General features: G+C 45.6%; 1 protein-coding gene across 1 annotated transcript; it reads left to right on the forward strand.

Annotated features, from left to right (window-relative positions):
* The first annotated feature begins 7,996 nt into the window (after positions 1-7,996).
* LOC109761941 (sugar transporter ERD6-like 4) lies at positions 7,997-12,345 on the forward strand. The gene is made up of 17 exons (XM_020320752.4): positions 7,997-8,531; positions 8,632-8,721; positions 9,256-9,315; positions 9,401-9,466; positions 9,700-9,765; positions 9,862-9,937; positions 10,208-10,272; positions 10,354-10,446; positions 10,549-10,629; positions 10,717-10,801; positions 10,889-10,935; positions 11,062-11,124; positions 11,205-11,264; positions 11,370-11,435; positions 11,533-11,592; positions 11,701-11,815; positions 11,918-12,345. The coding sequence occupies exons 1-17, from the start codon at positions 8,226-8,228 to the stop codon at positions 12,028-12,030; spliced, it is 1,512 nt and encodes a 503-aa protein (XP_020176341.1). The 5' UTR covers positions 7,997-8,225; the 3' UTR covers positions 12,031-12,345.
* Positions 12,346-15,507: the final 3,162 nt, after the last annotated feature.

Here is a 15,507-nt window from a genome sequence, read left to right on the forward strand (position 1 = left end):
AGGCTCTACAGTATGCTATGCTGTGTATCGCACCTGAAGTGTGCCTTGCCATGAATTAGTGTACAAGAGTGATCCAGGAATGGATCACATGACAGCGGTCGAACTTATCCTTAGTAACTAGTGGACTAAGGAATTTTCTCGATTATGGAGGTGGTAAAAGAGTTCGTCGTAAAGGGTTACGTCGATGCAAACTTTGACACTAATCCGGATGACTCTGAGTAGTAAACCGGATTCGTATAGTAGAGCAGTTATTTGGAATAGCTCCAAGTAGCGCGTGGTAGCTGCATCTACAAGATGACATAGAGATTTGTAAAGCACACACGGATCTGAAAGGTTCAGACCCGTTGACTAATAACCTCTCTCACAAGCGAGATATGAACAAACCCCATGGGTGTTGGATTCATTACAATCACATAGTGATGTGAACTAGATTATTGACTCTAGTGCAAGTGGGAGACTGTTGGAAATATTCCCTAGAGGCAATAATAAAATGGTTATTATTATATTTCCTTGTTCATGATAATTGTCTATTGTTCATGCTATAATTGTATTAACTGGAAACCGTAATACATGTGTGAATACATAGACCACAGCATGTCCCTAGTAAGCCTCTAGTTGACTAGCTCGTTGATCAATAGATGGTCATGGTTTCCTGACCATGGACATTGGATGTCATTGATAACGGGATCACATCATTAGGAGAATGATGTGATGGACAAGACCCAATCCTAAGCATAGCACAAGATCGTGTAGTTCGTTTGCTAAGAGCTTTTCTAATGTCAAGTATCGTTTCCTTAGACCATGAGATTGTGCAACTCCCGGATACGTAGGAATGCTTTGGGTGTACCAAACATCACAACGTAACTGGGTCGCTATAAAGGTGCACTACAGGTATCTCCGAAAGTGTCTGTTGGGTTGGCACGAATCGAGACTGGGATTTGTCACTCCGTATGACGGAAAGGTATCTCTGGGCCCACTCGGTAATGCATCATCATAATGAGCTCAATGTGACTAATGAGTTAGCCACGGGATCATGCGTTATGGAACGAGTAAAGAGACTTGCCGGTAACGAGATTGAACGAGGTATTGGGATACAGACGATCGAATCTCGGGCAAGTAACATACCGATAGACAAAGGGAATTGTATACGGGATTGATCGAATCCCCGACATCGTGGTTCATCCGATGAGATCATCGTGGAACATGTGGGAGCCAATATGGGTATCCAGATCCCGCTATTGGTTATTGGCCGGAGAGGTGTCTCGGTCATGTCTGCATGGTTCCCGAACCCGTAGGGTCTACACACTTAAGGTTCGGTGACGCTAGAGTTGTTATGGGAAATAGTATGTGGTTACCGAAGGTTGTTCGGAGTCCCGGATGAGATCCCGGACATGACGAGGAGCTCCGGAATGGTCCGGAGGTGAAGATCGTTATATTGGACGAAGGGTATTGGAGTCCGGAACTGTTCCGGGGGTACCAGGCTATGGCCAGCATGTCCGAAAGGGGTTTCGGAGGCCCCGGCAAGCGTTGGGGGGCCTTATGGGCCAAGGGGAAGGGGCAAACCAGCCCACTAAGGAGAGGTGGGGGCGCCACCCCTAGGGCAGCCGCCCCTCCCGGCTTGGGGGCAAGTTTCCTAGGGGGTGGGGGCGCCCAAACCCATCTAGGGTTTCCCCTGGCCGCCGCCTCCTCCTCTAGATCCATCTAGAGGGGCCGGCCCCCTCTCCCCTTCCCCCTATATATAGTGAGGGGGTGGGAGGGCAGCCGCACCCCCTGGCCTGGCGCAGCCCTCTCCTCCTCCAACTCCGCCTCCTCCTCCTCCGTAGTGCTTAGCGAAGCTCTGCCGGAGAACCACGAGCTCCATCGCCACCACGCCGTCGTGCTGCTGGAGTTCTCCCTCAAATTCTCCTCTCCCCTTGCTAGATCAAGAAGGAGGAGACGTCCCCGGGCTGTACGTGTGTTGAACGTAGAGGCGCCGTCCGTTCGGCGCTAGATCGGATCTTCCGCGATTTGAATCGCTGCGAGTATGACTCCATCAACCGCGTTCTTGTAACGCTTCCGCTGAGCGATCTTCAAGGGTATGAAGATGCACTCCCTCTCTCTCGTTGCTAGCATCTCCTAGATTGATCTTTGTGACACGTAGGAAAATTTTGAATTATCACTACGTTACCCAACAGTTCCATGCTATTATATTATGTGTTTTGGATGTTTATGGGCTTTACTATGCACTTTTATATTATTTTTGGGACTAACCTATTGACCCAGAGCCCAGTGCCAGTTCCTGTTTTGCCCTTGTTTCAGTGTTTCGAAGAAAAGGAATATCAAACGGAGTCGAAACGGAATGAAACCTTCTGGAGAAGTTATTTTTGGAAGGAAAGCAACCTGATAGACTTGGAGTGCACGTCAGGAAAGAAACGAGGGAGCCACGAGGTAGGGGGGCGCGCCCACCCCCCTAGGGCGCGCCCTCCACCCTCGTGGCTCCCCTGACGTATTTCTTCCTCCTATATATACCCATATACCCTAAAACGATCGGAAAACAGAATAGATCTGGAGTTCCGCCGCCGCAAGCCTCTGTAGCAACCAAAAACCTCTCGGGAGCCCGTTCCGGCACCCTGCCGGAGGGGGGGAACCCTCACCGGTGGCCATCTTCATCATCCCGACGCTCTCCATGACGAGGAGGGAGTAGTTCACCCTCGGGGCTGAGGGTATGTACCAGTAGCTATGTGTTTGATCTCTCTCTCTCTCTCGTGTTCTTGATTTGGCACGATCTTGATGTATTGCGAGCTTTGCTATTATAGTTGGATCTTATGTTTCTTCTCCCCCTCTACTCTCTTGTAATGGATTGAGTTTTCCCTTTGAAGTTATCTTATCGGATTGAGTCTTTAATGATTTGAGAACACTTGATGTATGTCTTGTCGTGCTTATCTGTGGTGACAATGGGATATCACGTGATCCACTTGATGTATGTTTTGGTGATCAACTTGCGGGTTCCGCCCATGAACCTATGCATAGGGGTTGGCACACGTTTTCGTCTTGATTCTCCGGTAGAAACTTTGGGGCACTCTTTGAGGTTCTATGTGTTGGTTGAATAGATGAATCTGAGATTGTGTGATGCATATCGTATAATCATACCCACGGATACTTGAGGTGACATTGGAGTATCTAGGTGACATTAGGGTTTTGGTTGATTCGTGTCTTAAGGTGTTATTCTAGTACGATAATACATCTTAAGTTGATCACCAAAACATACATCAAGTGGATCACGTGATATCCCATTGTCACCACAGATAAGCACATGCAAGACATACATCAAGTGTTCTCAAATCCTTAAAGACTCAATCCGATAAGATAACTTCAAAAGGGAAAACTCAATCCATTACAAGAGAGTAGAGAGGGAGAAACATCATAAGGTCCAAGTATAATAGGAAAGCTCGCGATACATCTAGATCGTACCACCTCAAGAACACGAGAGAGAGAGAGAGAGAGAGAGAGAGAGAGAGAGAGAGAGAGATCAAACACATAGCTACTGGTACATACCCTCAGCCCCAAGGGTGAACTACTCCCTCCTCGTCATGGAGAGCGCCGGGATGATGAAGATGGCCACCGGTGAGGGTTCCCCCCCTCTGGCAGGGTGCCAGAACAGGGTCCCGATTGGTTTTTGGTGGCTATAGAGGCTTGCGGCGGCGGAACTCCCGATCTATTTTGTCCCCCGATGTTTTTAGGGTATATGGATATATATATATAGGCGAAAGAAGTCGGCCAGGGGAGCCACGAGGGGCCCACGAGGGTGGGGGGCGCGCCCAGGGGGGTAGGGCTCGCCTCCCTGCCTCGTAGCTTCCTCGAAGCTTCCCTGACGTCTACTCCAAGTCTCCTGGATTGCTTCCGTTTCAAAAATAACTCTCCCGAAGGTTTCATTCCGTTTGGACTCCGTTTGATATTCCTTTTCTTCGAAAAACTGAAATAGGCAAGAAAACAACAATTTGGGTTGGGCCTCCGGTTAATAGGTTAGTCCCAAAAAATAATATAAAAGTGTTTAATAAAGCCCATTAAACATCCAAAACAGATAATATAATAGCATGAATACTTCATAAATTATAGATACGTTGGAGACGTATCAATAATCTTTGGAAAGGGTCCTGGCGGACTATCTGTTCCGAATGACGCTGAGGGACGCGCACCCATGTGGAAGAAGAAATCTATATTTTGGGACCTACCCTATTGGAAAGACCTAGAGGCCCGCTCTTCAATCGACGTGATGCACGTGACGAAGAACCTTTGCGTGAACCTGCTAGGCTTCTTGGGCTTGTATGGGAAGACAAAAGATACACCGGAGGCACGGGAGGACCTGCAATGTTGGCACGATAAAGAAGGCATGCCTCCAAAGCAGTATGAAGGTCCTGCCAGCTACGCTCTTACCAAAGAAGAGAAGGAAATCTTCTTTGAATGCCTGCTCAGTATGAAGGTCCCGTCTGGATTCTCGTCGAATATAAAGGGAATAATAAATATGCTAGAGAAAAAGTTCCAGAACCTAAAGTCTCATGACTGTCACGTGATTATTACGCAACTGCTTCCGGTTGCCTGAGGGGGCTTCTAGCGGAAAACATTCGATTAGCCATTGTGAAGCTATGTGCATTCCTCAATGCAATCTCTCAGAAGGTGATCAATCCAGAAATCCTACCAAGGTTAAGGAGTGATGTGGCGCAATGTCTTGTTAGTTTCGAGCTGGTGTTCCCACCATCCTTCTTCAATATCATGACACACGTCCTAGTTCATCTAGTCGACGAGGTTGTCGTTCTAGGCCCCGTATTTCTACACAATATGTTCCCCTTTGAGAGTTTCATGGGAGTCCTAAAGAAATATGTCCGTAACCGCGCCATTTTGTTAAATCCCTTGTTTGACATTCATGAGAGAGGCGGTCCGGACGTCGGACATTCATCAGAGAACTCCGGTAACTCTTCAACATGAGGGGGACGTCGATCAACCCCCTCTAGCCCAACCAAAATAAGGAAAAAGAAGAAAAGAGGAAGAAGGAAGAAGGAAGAAGAAGAAAAAGAAGCATACATCATCTTTGCAATGATTTTCATAGCATTTTGTCTTTTTCATAGCATTTTGTGTGATTTTCTTTTGAGCAACATGCCTACTTAATTATCTTTCTGCCATGTCCAGTAAATTCCACTAAGTCCATGGTACCCAAGAAGAGGCCGACTGCAAGAGCTTTTCACCGTGCTCAAGAGCGATGGGAGGAGACTGTCAGCAAGTTCTGCAAGGGAGATGTAGAGAAAAGGGCGGACGTAGAGGAGATCTGCAATAGGTGTCACAGCTTGCAGATGTGCATCGACCATGCTAGGGGCCTCATCGCCGTGGCTACGGATGATGAGAAGAAGACGATGTTCCCCGGCGGCCGTGGAATTCCTCATGTCGCTGTTTTCCTTTGGGCTATGAATGAAGCGGAGAACTCACCAGATCCGCGTCAGCGTGCTAGGTGGTACGAGTACCGCTCCCGCCGTCGCGCCCCTCCAGCTCCAGTGGAAGGTCTCGTCGGCGTCGTGGTCGCTGTACCAGCTGCAGTGGAGCAGGTGATTGTCCACTCTGACAACGAGGGAGAGAGCAGTGAAGATGAGGAGCAGGAGGAGGAGGGGCATGAGTAGGAGGAGGATGAGGAGGAGGAAGAGTCCGGCGAGGGGGAGGAGGAGCCAGGTGCGGACGTGGTGGTGGAGGTGGAGGACGACAGCGAGCAGGAGAAGATGGTGGTGGAGGTGGAGGACGACAGCGAGGGGGAGGGGGGTGGCGCAACAGCTACAGCTGCCTGCCAACGGTGACCTATACATGGTGGCGCCGGGGATCCCGCAGCTCGGCGACAGTAGGATGCCAATCGAGGCGGAGACCTATGTCCGCGTTGGCATTCGCCACTCTAACCGCATCAAGAAGATGAAGGAGATGCAGAAATGAAGAAATGCAGAGTGTCGGTTAGTTAAGTGTCAGTGTTTAAATTGAGTATGCTTTTGCAGACAATGTTTAAGTTAAGTTATGTACTGAAGAACTGCATGTGATGTACTGAAGCAATGCTTGCCTTTTGCAGTCTGTTAAGTTAACTCAGATGGTTTGCCTCTTGCTGTTATGCAATGAGATGTTTAAGCAGAAATGTTTTCCTCTCTGTTGCATTCCACAAAATTATAGTAGCAGAAGAGAGGACACTTCTCTCTATACATATAGTAGCTAGTGTCGACCAAGCACGGAGATAAGAGAGGTCACAAAATTAGCTAGCTAACACAATATATGAAACCCCTAATTAAATTAACCCTCCAAAACCCCCAAACCCTCCCCCTTTAAAAAAAATCCAGCTCCTGAGCTGCTGACGCGTGGATGCTCTTTGGTCCCGGTTGGTGTTACCAACCGGGACTAAAGGCCCTCCTGTCTGGGCTCGCCGCAGCGGTCACGTGGAGCCACACCTGTCCCGGTTCGTAAGCGAACCGAGACTAAAGGTCATGGACTTTAGTCCCGGTTTCAGAACCGGGACAAATGGGCCTCTGGAACCGGAACAAATGGGTCTTTTTCTACTGGTGCACCTCTTGGCGTGCATTCCAATCTTCTTCCAGCGATATACTGGAGTATCTCCACCCCTGTCGGTGGAGCCATTCTCATGCACTCCGAAGGACAAATTATGGTTGAACCGTAGTTTCCATTTCTCGAACTGCGGTTCCCATTTCGATTCAGAATGTTGTGAGGTGGCGAACCAACCTGTGGTTGGATGGTTAGAGGGACAGTGGTATCCCCAGTCGACCAGGTTTCAAGTCCTGGTGTTCACATTATTCCTGAATTTATTTTAGGATTTCCGGCGATGCGCTTTCAGTGGGAGGCGTCTGTATTGATGTTTTAAAAAAGAGAATGTTGCGAGGTGATTGGTACACAATTATGTCCATGTTGAATTGTTGGATGATTTTTAGAGGCCATTCCTAATAACAACCTAAAGCGGGGTACATAATGGCACGGAGTTTGTACGTCCTCATTTCGGCAGCATGTCTCTTTCTCACAAAGGAGGCACCACTTCTCGATCGATGATTAATTAGTTAACTAGTACTCCACGATAAACACAAAGGCCATCACATCAAGGCATGATTGCACGAGATCGCTCCCCTGATCCAATGTGATACCCACCAACCATATATGTCGATGTGGATCCCTCTTGGCACCAACGTGCGCTGCATTTTCGGTAGTAGTATTCTATCAAACACACAACTGGACGCTGGACTTTTTCTCTTTCTTTTGAGACAGCTAGGCGGTTCATTTCTCAGTTTTGTGCCAGAGAAGAAAAACAAATCTTTTGATACTAGATAAAATTGTCCGTGTGTTGCATTTGGGTTATTTAAAAGTAAGATGTGCGACAGTTAAAGCATTTTTTAAGGGGAATCCCATACAAAATCAACAGTACCGAAAAGGAGGTGGAGTGAGGAAGGAGAGGGCAAACGGAAGAAAGTAACATAAGGGGAAATTACATATACTTCAAATAGGAGAGATTTTTTTTTGTGCATACATAGGAGAGATTTGACAGAAGACAAACAATTCATCATCTGCCGTGGACGTAAACATTCTCAAAATTAGCAAGGCTTTGCTCCCAACACAACGATAGAGAATGCAGGAGGAAAAAGACTTCGACACTCTAAGAATTTCGATGCATTTCTTAATTTCTATACGAGCGTTTTGGTATGTGTTTTTTCTCCTCATTGTTTACATTGCTTACCACATGTGTTATGTGGTTTTTGTAGGTGTTTATGCTACATATGCCTTTGGCCTTTAGCAAAAAAAAATACCTCTGTAAGCAAATATAAGACGTTTTATATTTAGTAAGATTTGTTAACACAATTATGGACATCGATTGATATACGGAGTATATGTATCGACCCACGAGTAGTCGTCGCTCAGAAAAATATACAGACGAGACAGGGAGATGTCGTAAGATAAGCACAAGTTGGGCCCACCACCTTTTCGTCCAGCTCAGCAGACCCCGGACCCGCCCGAGTGGCCGCCAAGTGGGCCCGCCCCAGAGCACGACCGGCGAGACAACCCACGTCTCTCTCCTCTTCCCCATTTCAACGGGAGGCGCAGCGCAGGGTCGCATCATCGTCTTCCTCCGATCTTCTCCCCCTCTTCTTCCTCCATCCCTCTCTCGCTCACCCATCCGGCGAGGCCGCGACCGACACGAGGAGAGCGCGCGAGGAGGGCGAGGCGCCATGAACGGCGGCAGCAGCGGCAGGGCCGGGGGAGGCGGAGGGGGAGGGTACGAGAGCGGGAGCGACCATGACACGCGGAAGCAGCCGCTGCTGGTGAACACGGGGAGCTGGTACCGGATGGGGTCGCGCCAGTCCAGCCTCACGGCGGGGACCTCCTCCATGGCCATCATGCGGGAGTCCCACGTCTCGGCCTTCCTCTGCACCATGATCGTCGCGCTCGGCCCCATCCAGTTCGGCTTCACCGGCGGCTTCTCCTCCCCCACCCAGGCCGCCATCATCCGCGACCTCAACCTCTCCATCTCCGAGGTGCGCCGTTTGTTCTCCGTTCATTCATTGCCCCTCTGTCTGGCTTGGCTCGGTATCTTGGATTCTTGGTACTACTTGACGCTCCCCGCGCGCGCTGCAGTTCTCGGTGTTCGGCTCGCTCTCCAACGTCGGCGCCATGGTCGGGGCCATCGCCAGCGGCCAGATGGCCGAGCACATTGGCCGGAAAGGGGTGAGATTTTTCTTTCTTTCTTTCTTTCTTTGACCTGCTTGGTCACTCCTCTATGCGGTTGCTGTTAGCTGTCAGTAGTATATCGTTGCCAGATGGATCAGTTTGCTGCTGCTTGTGGCCTGAAAGTTCAGAAGGGTCAACGTCAATGCTTGGTGGATTGATGCCCCCCTACAACCAATAGCAATGCAATCTTTTGGTTAATTCAAATCAAATCAAATAAAGTGGGTGTGATTTTGTACTCTATCAAATGCTGATCATTTCATTTCGGTGACTTGAAATTATGCGCTCCAGAATCGCTGCCTTGCTGGCTTAATCTGCTACATTGGGGGTTTGACCTTATCATGTCCATGAGTCAGCACTTGATTCTGCATCTGTTTGGTATTCAAGGAATTGAAATGAACCAAATGTGGGGGGTGGAGCATTACTGATGTGCCAAACTTCTGAATTTTGGGCGTATCTTCGCAATGTTTCAGTAGCTAACTGAGCTAATGCTCTTCTCTTTACCTCTAACAAGCTTGCTCATGCATTTTACAGTCACTGATGATTGCTGCTATTCCTAACATCATCGGCTGGCTTGCCATCTCCTTCGCAAAAGTATGACAGTACATTTCTTTTTTCAAAGACTTAGTTTCACCATTTGCTGCTTCAGAACCTGTTGCTAGCCGGCGTTTTTTTACAGGACACTTCTTTTCTGTATATGGGACGATTGCTTGAAGGATTTGGGGTCGGTGTCATATCCTACACGGTTAGTATAAGAACACTTTGTGCTTGCTTTTTTTCTTTTCTTTTTTTTTTGCATTGAAGATCTATGTTTCCATATGTCTATCTAGTTAAGTTATTCAGAAAAAAAAAGGATCAACAGGGTGTCAGTAGTATGGGACAAAATGGATCATCGTCACTATGATGTTTATTTGTTGTTAGAAGAATCTTGGACTAGTTACAAGACACAGTCCTGATCTGTTATTTTTGTCATAACAGGTGCCAGTATACATAGCAGAGATTTCTCCTCAGAACATGAGAGGCGCCCTAGGCTCTGTGAACCAGGTCTGCTTATCCTCACAAGCAACTTGTCCTTTTCGTCAGACCAAGACTTCAGTTTATTTTTTTGTTGGACTCATTATGCAATTGTTTGCTCCGCAGTTGTCGGTAACGATTGGTATCGTGTTGGCCTATATTCTCGGCATGTTTGTTCCTTGGAGGATGCTTGCAGTGATAGGTAAAATGACTTGATGCTGACGCAGTACTGAACTTTGTTGTTTCCACTGTCAGTTTTCACTTAACCTCTGACATTTCAGTTCACAAGTTCAGTAAGAGTAAAATCCTGAGAAATCCTAAGCAAAAAATTTGATTTCACCTTTTAAAAGAAAATTTACTTGTGTTAGTAACATTAAACAATGCTGATTTCGCTAGTTCTTTATGGACTCAGAGCGAGTTTCAAAGCCTCTGACTGTTTCTGATTCAAATCTCTGGGATGACATTCCTCCAGGAATCTTGCCATGCACAATATTGATACCTGGCCTATTCTTCATTCCCGAATCCCCAAGATGGCTGGTTTGTATACCTAAATGTTGATACAAAGTGCTGCATCATTCTGATTTTTATTATTAACCACTTTTTTGCATCAATCTTTAGGCAAAGATGAACAAGATGGAGGACTTTGAAACCTCGCTACAAGTTTTGAGGGGATTTGAGACTGACATCACCTCAGAAGTGAATGATATAAAGGCAAGCACCTGCCCTTTTCCTTCTGGACTGACTAACTGCAAAAATCTATGTGCAGTACTTTTAGCTTAGGCACCAATGTTAATATTTGCGAACATTATGCAGAGAGCAGTAACATCAGCAAACAAAAGGGCGGCGATCCGTTTCCAAGAGTTAAACCAAAAGAAGTTCCGCATGCCCCTGATTGTAACCTCCTTACCTTGCCGGTTTGTATTTCATACCAAAATTCATAATGCATCCTGTAATAATGGTGATTGTGGTACAATTTGGCAGCTAGGAATCGGCCTGCTTGTTCTACAACAGCTAAGCGGAATCAACGCTATACTGTTCTATGCAAGTAGTATCTTCAAAGCTGCAGGCAAGTTGAACAATTTGTTAGACTGTTTTTTCAGAGTTATATTATAGCCAATTTTAGCTGCTAGATTTAACATGAAAAGCTCTTCAGGTATTACAAACAGTGACTTGGCCACATCTGGACTTGGAGGTATTCAGGTGTGTAACTCGACAGATTTTTTCTTGTCTCTTACTCCCTCCGTTCCGATTTACACGACAAGTAAATGGGAACGGAGGGAGTAGTACTGTACTTTACATTATGCTGCTGACAGCATTTGTCATCAGGTTCTTGCCACTCTAGTTACAACCTGGTTACTAGACAGGGCTGGCCGGCGCATCCTACTCATTGTAACTTCCTCCTCCCTGTGAAACTAATTTGTTACTGTAGCTGTCTGTAACTATAATCTAGCTCTCACTTCAACTACCAGATATCTTCTGCTGGGATGACTATAAGCCTTCTTGCGGTTGCCGTCATATTTTTTATCAAGGTATGTTCAGGTTTCTGTACTACAGGGTAACACAATAAATTGCAGGGACTCTTCTGTCATTCTTCTGAATATTTTTCTTACATTATTATGGTTTATTTGTTCCAGGACACTGTTTCACAAGACTCTCACATGTATTACATATTGAGCATGGTCTCCTTGCTTGCTATTGTGGTACGTTCATCCGTCAGTTAAATTGTTTGGTCTGAAAAATCACATCGCAAATTCACAAGCTGTGCCTGAAATACTGCTAACTTGACACTTCATTCAGGCTTATGTTATCGCCTTCTCCTTTGGTATGGGCGCCATTCCATGGGTCATAATGTCCGAGGTACAGTGAACCTGCACACTGTATATAGCACCATAGCTCATCAAATGGTTTTGCCATGTCACCGGAGCATTCGCATAACCATACTTTGTGGACTGATTATGTCTGTAGATCCTCCCGGTCAGCATCAAGAGTCTGGCGGGGAGCTTTGCGACGCTCGCCAACTGGCTGACTTCATTTGGGATAACAATGACAGCAAACTTGCTGCTCAGCTGGAGTGCTGGAGGTTCATATTCTTATATGCTTTTCCCTCTTCTTTGAGAGTAGGATTGTGTTATGAGCCCATGAACCTGACGAAAGTTATTTCTTTTTACAATGATCACAACAGGTACATTTGTGTCCTACATGCTCGTGAGCGCCTTCACGCTCGTGTTCGTCATCCTCTGGGTGCCGGAGACCAAGGGAAGAACGCTGGAGGAGATACAGTGGTCGTTCCGCTGAGCCCCGTAGTAATTCTTCCTGAATGGCATTGCATTGCAAGTTGGGCAATGTTTTTCTTTTGTGCAAGTCCAAGACGATTCTTCCTCGATGAAGGCCAAGCATTTTTTTTCCTGTCCATATCCATACAACGTTGTGTATATTCTTGTACAACATTGTTTCAGGCTTTGAGTTGGCTTTGTAAAGGGGGGCGGTGTAGTGACTCTCAACAGATTATACTTCGGTTTTGTGTTTCCTGTAGCGTCTCAAAAATAAAATGTAAGCGAGAATACTACTGAGATGGGTAAAAGAAACAGGAGACACATTCTTCTTGTGACATTTCCATCAGTGTGGTTGTAAGGCATTCTGACTTGGTTTTCAGATCGAGGGCATTGGAGATTGAAGACAGATGACGAAAGTTGATAAGATGCTGGCGCCGGGGGCGTGTGGGACAGCAGACGGCAGGACGGGGAGCAGGCGAGCAGCCGCGACGTGCCTTTTTGGTGCCGGTGGAAGGGAGGCAGCGACGACGGACGGACAAATGGAGCTGGATGGAGGGAAGTTCCCTCAGGGAAGACAGCGACGACCAATGGGCCGAGGGTGCCATACTAAGGGCCAGTTCTTTTGAGCTGTGCTGTGGAAATAAGCTCATGTGGAAATAAGCTCAAGATAAGCTGTTGTGGAAATAAGCTCCAGATAATAAGCTAGCCAGTTCTTTTCAGTGCCAGTTTTTTCAGCTTCTGTGATATGATCAGTGAAAAGTCTGTAATACCCTTGGACTATAATATTGTTCAGATCAAACGATATTGCGCTATATTTTTTATCATTGTTGCCCATATGAACATAAATTTGACTGTAAAACACCACAACATGTTATAATCAAACGTAAGGAAGATCATTTTGTCGCATACGAATGCCATACATGCATCACTGTCTCATGTAGTACGAGTTCTTGAGAATAAGTACTGAATAAAAAAGATCTGTAAATTATTACATAGTTATCCCAACAAAAGCGTACACCCTAGAGCTAACCATCAAGGAAAAACACTTGTAGCAATCGCATCACGGATGGAACCCATAGTACCATCATCAATGGGTGCATGGTGATGAGAAAGGCTCTCTTCATGAGCATAAGATCCACTCTCAACCATGTCAAAATGTTGATCACTTAGTTTGCTCTCACGAATGAAGTTATGAAGACACGCGCATGCAGTAATGATCTTTGTTTGCATAGCAGGTTTGTACCGTGTGATGCCGAGGAGGATTCTCCATTTCATCTTTAGAACACCGAACGATCGTTCGATGACGTTCCGTAGTGATGAATGTATATGATTGAAGGTCTCATATCTTCCTCGCGGCGGTACTTGTTGGAAATCTGGTACATGGTAGCGTTTTCCTTTGTATGGTGCTAGATATCCAACTCTGTTTGGATATCCAGAGTCAACAAGATAATATTTTCCTGCATTGATAATACAGATGACCAAAACTAATTAGTTCATGCAAAACATTAGAGGAGAAGAATGCATGTACATACCGTCCGGAGGGTGTGGAAAATAGGAATATTCAGCTTGTGCATCATTGAGTACACGTGTGTCATGAACAGATCCAGGCCATCCAGCAACAACAAATGTAAATCTCATATCAAAATCGCAAATTGCCATGACATTCTGAGTTGTCGAACCTTTCCTGTTGCGATACTTGGGTTGCTCACTTGCAGGCACAACACATTCAATGTGTGTTCCATCTATTGCCCCAATGGCATCCTTGAAGTGAGGCCAAAATCTTGTTTTTTTAAGCGAGTCATGAACTTGGGTGAAAGATCGATCTTTCGGTTGAATGTAATCTCCGGCCATACGGTAGACACAGAACAAGACATCCTTAAATTTTTTGTTGATGGTAGACCGACTGTGTTCAAATCGATCGGCGACATTGTCGGTGGTCTGGCGTGACCCCAAAGTCCACAAGAACTGTGCTAATGCCTCCTTGCTTGTCATGTTGCAAGTTGACTTTAAACCATACTTTTCAACTAAAATGTCATGTAGTGAGTAGAACACAGACCTTCGCATCCTGAACATAGAGTAGAATATTTGTGGTTGCTTCTCCTTCTCTTCCACCCACTGCAATCCTGTCATCATTGGTGCTCCCCTAGGTCCATATGGCAGCCTTTCTTTGTTTAGAAGATAATATGCCATTGCAACAACGCAAAAATCAAGTTCCTCCTCCTCATCCTCCTGAACAGAGATGTCCATCTGTGATATAGAAATAGAAATATCATAAACATTTGTCCACAAGACAACAAATCACAGCTCCATCAGTACAAATTGGTTCACAGCAATACAATTAAGTTCACAACAAAGATTTATAGCAAGTAGATTCACAACAGTACAAATTAGTTCAAATCAATACACATGAGTTGACAACAAAGCAAATAAGTTCACAACACTACAAATGAGTTCCCAACAAAGCAAATAAGTTCTAATTTTTTTTCATAAATGTTTCACATGCCCTGTTGATCCATTCAAGCCTCACAGTTGAATCTTCCTCCTTTAGTGCACTGAAGACATCACGATGTTCCTTCTTCGTAAAGAGTTCTAGAGCATGAAAATACACTTCACTTCCAGGTTTACCTCCATCATTCACCACCATGTCCTCCATCTCCTTAATCTCATCTCTCACAGGATCCTCCTTCATTTCAGATGTCGCCGAATTGCGGCTAGTCTCCCTCTTTTCCCAAAGGTCAGCAATACGCTTAAATTGCATTCTATCATCACTATCTTTTGCAATCTTTTGCACCATCGCAGGACTAGGTGAATAAGGACATGATCTCTTCTTTCGACCTTTAGCTTTGTTAGGTGTCACAAAAGTAGCATCTATTTCACATCCTGAACCAGCCACATCATCATCATCAATGTGAATTTGAGATGCATCAACTTGAGACGAGGGAGGTGCCGCCCTCGCGTACTCATTTGTCACACTAATATCATCAAATATAGCACTCAGTTTGATCTCATCCTCTAGTGGAGCAAATCGAAACTTGGCGGCAAGTTCATTTCTCTGAAAAAAAGCATATCAAAAATTAGTGCAAGAATTGGTAGAAAAAGAAAAGTAAAAACAAATGGAATTGATATGACGATATGTATACATGTATCTCATTTGCCCACCATTCATCACTAGCCGCAATGGTCTTGGTAACAGGATCAAACCCAATGCCTGATGCCTTTTGGGTTAATGTCTTCCAAACAACATACTCTTTTTTCAGCACATCCCACTTATTCTTGAATTGCTTTTTGGTATATTCTCTCCTCGTGCGCTCAAAAAACTTTCTGACCACATTTTCATATCCAAGTGGTGACAATGTTCCTTCTTTGCCACGGTTATTGGCATTCACTTCTTCCACACAAATATCAATGAAAGTTCTAAGACCCACATTATCCCATTGTGCTTTCATCTATTTTTCATCATGTCAATAAAAAAGAATTGGAAGAATTAATAACAATATCT

This window comes from Aegilops tauschii, chromosome 1 (assembly GCF_002575655.3).
Source record: "Aegilops tauschii subsp. strangulata cultivar AL8/78 chromosome 1, Aet v6.0, whole genome shotgun sequence".
NCBI lineage: Eukaryota > Viridiplantae > Streptophyta > Magnoliopsida > Poales > Poaceae > Aegilops > Aegilops tauschii.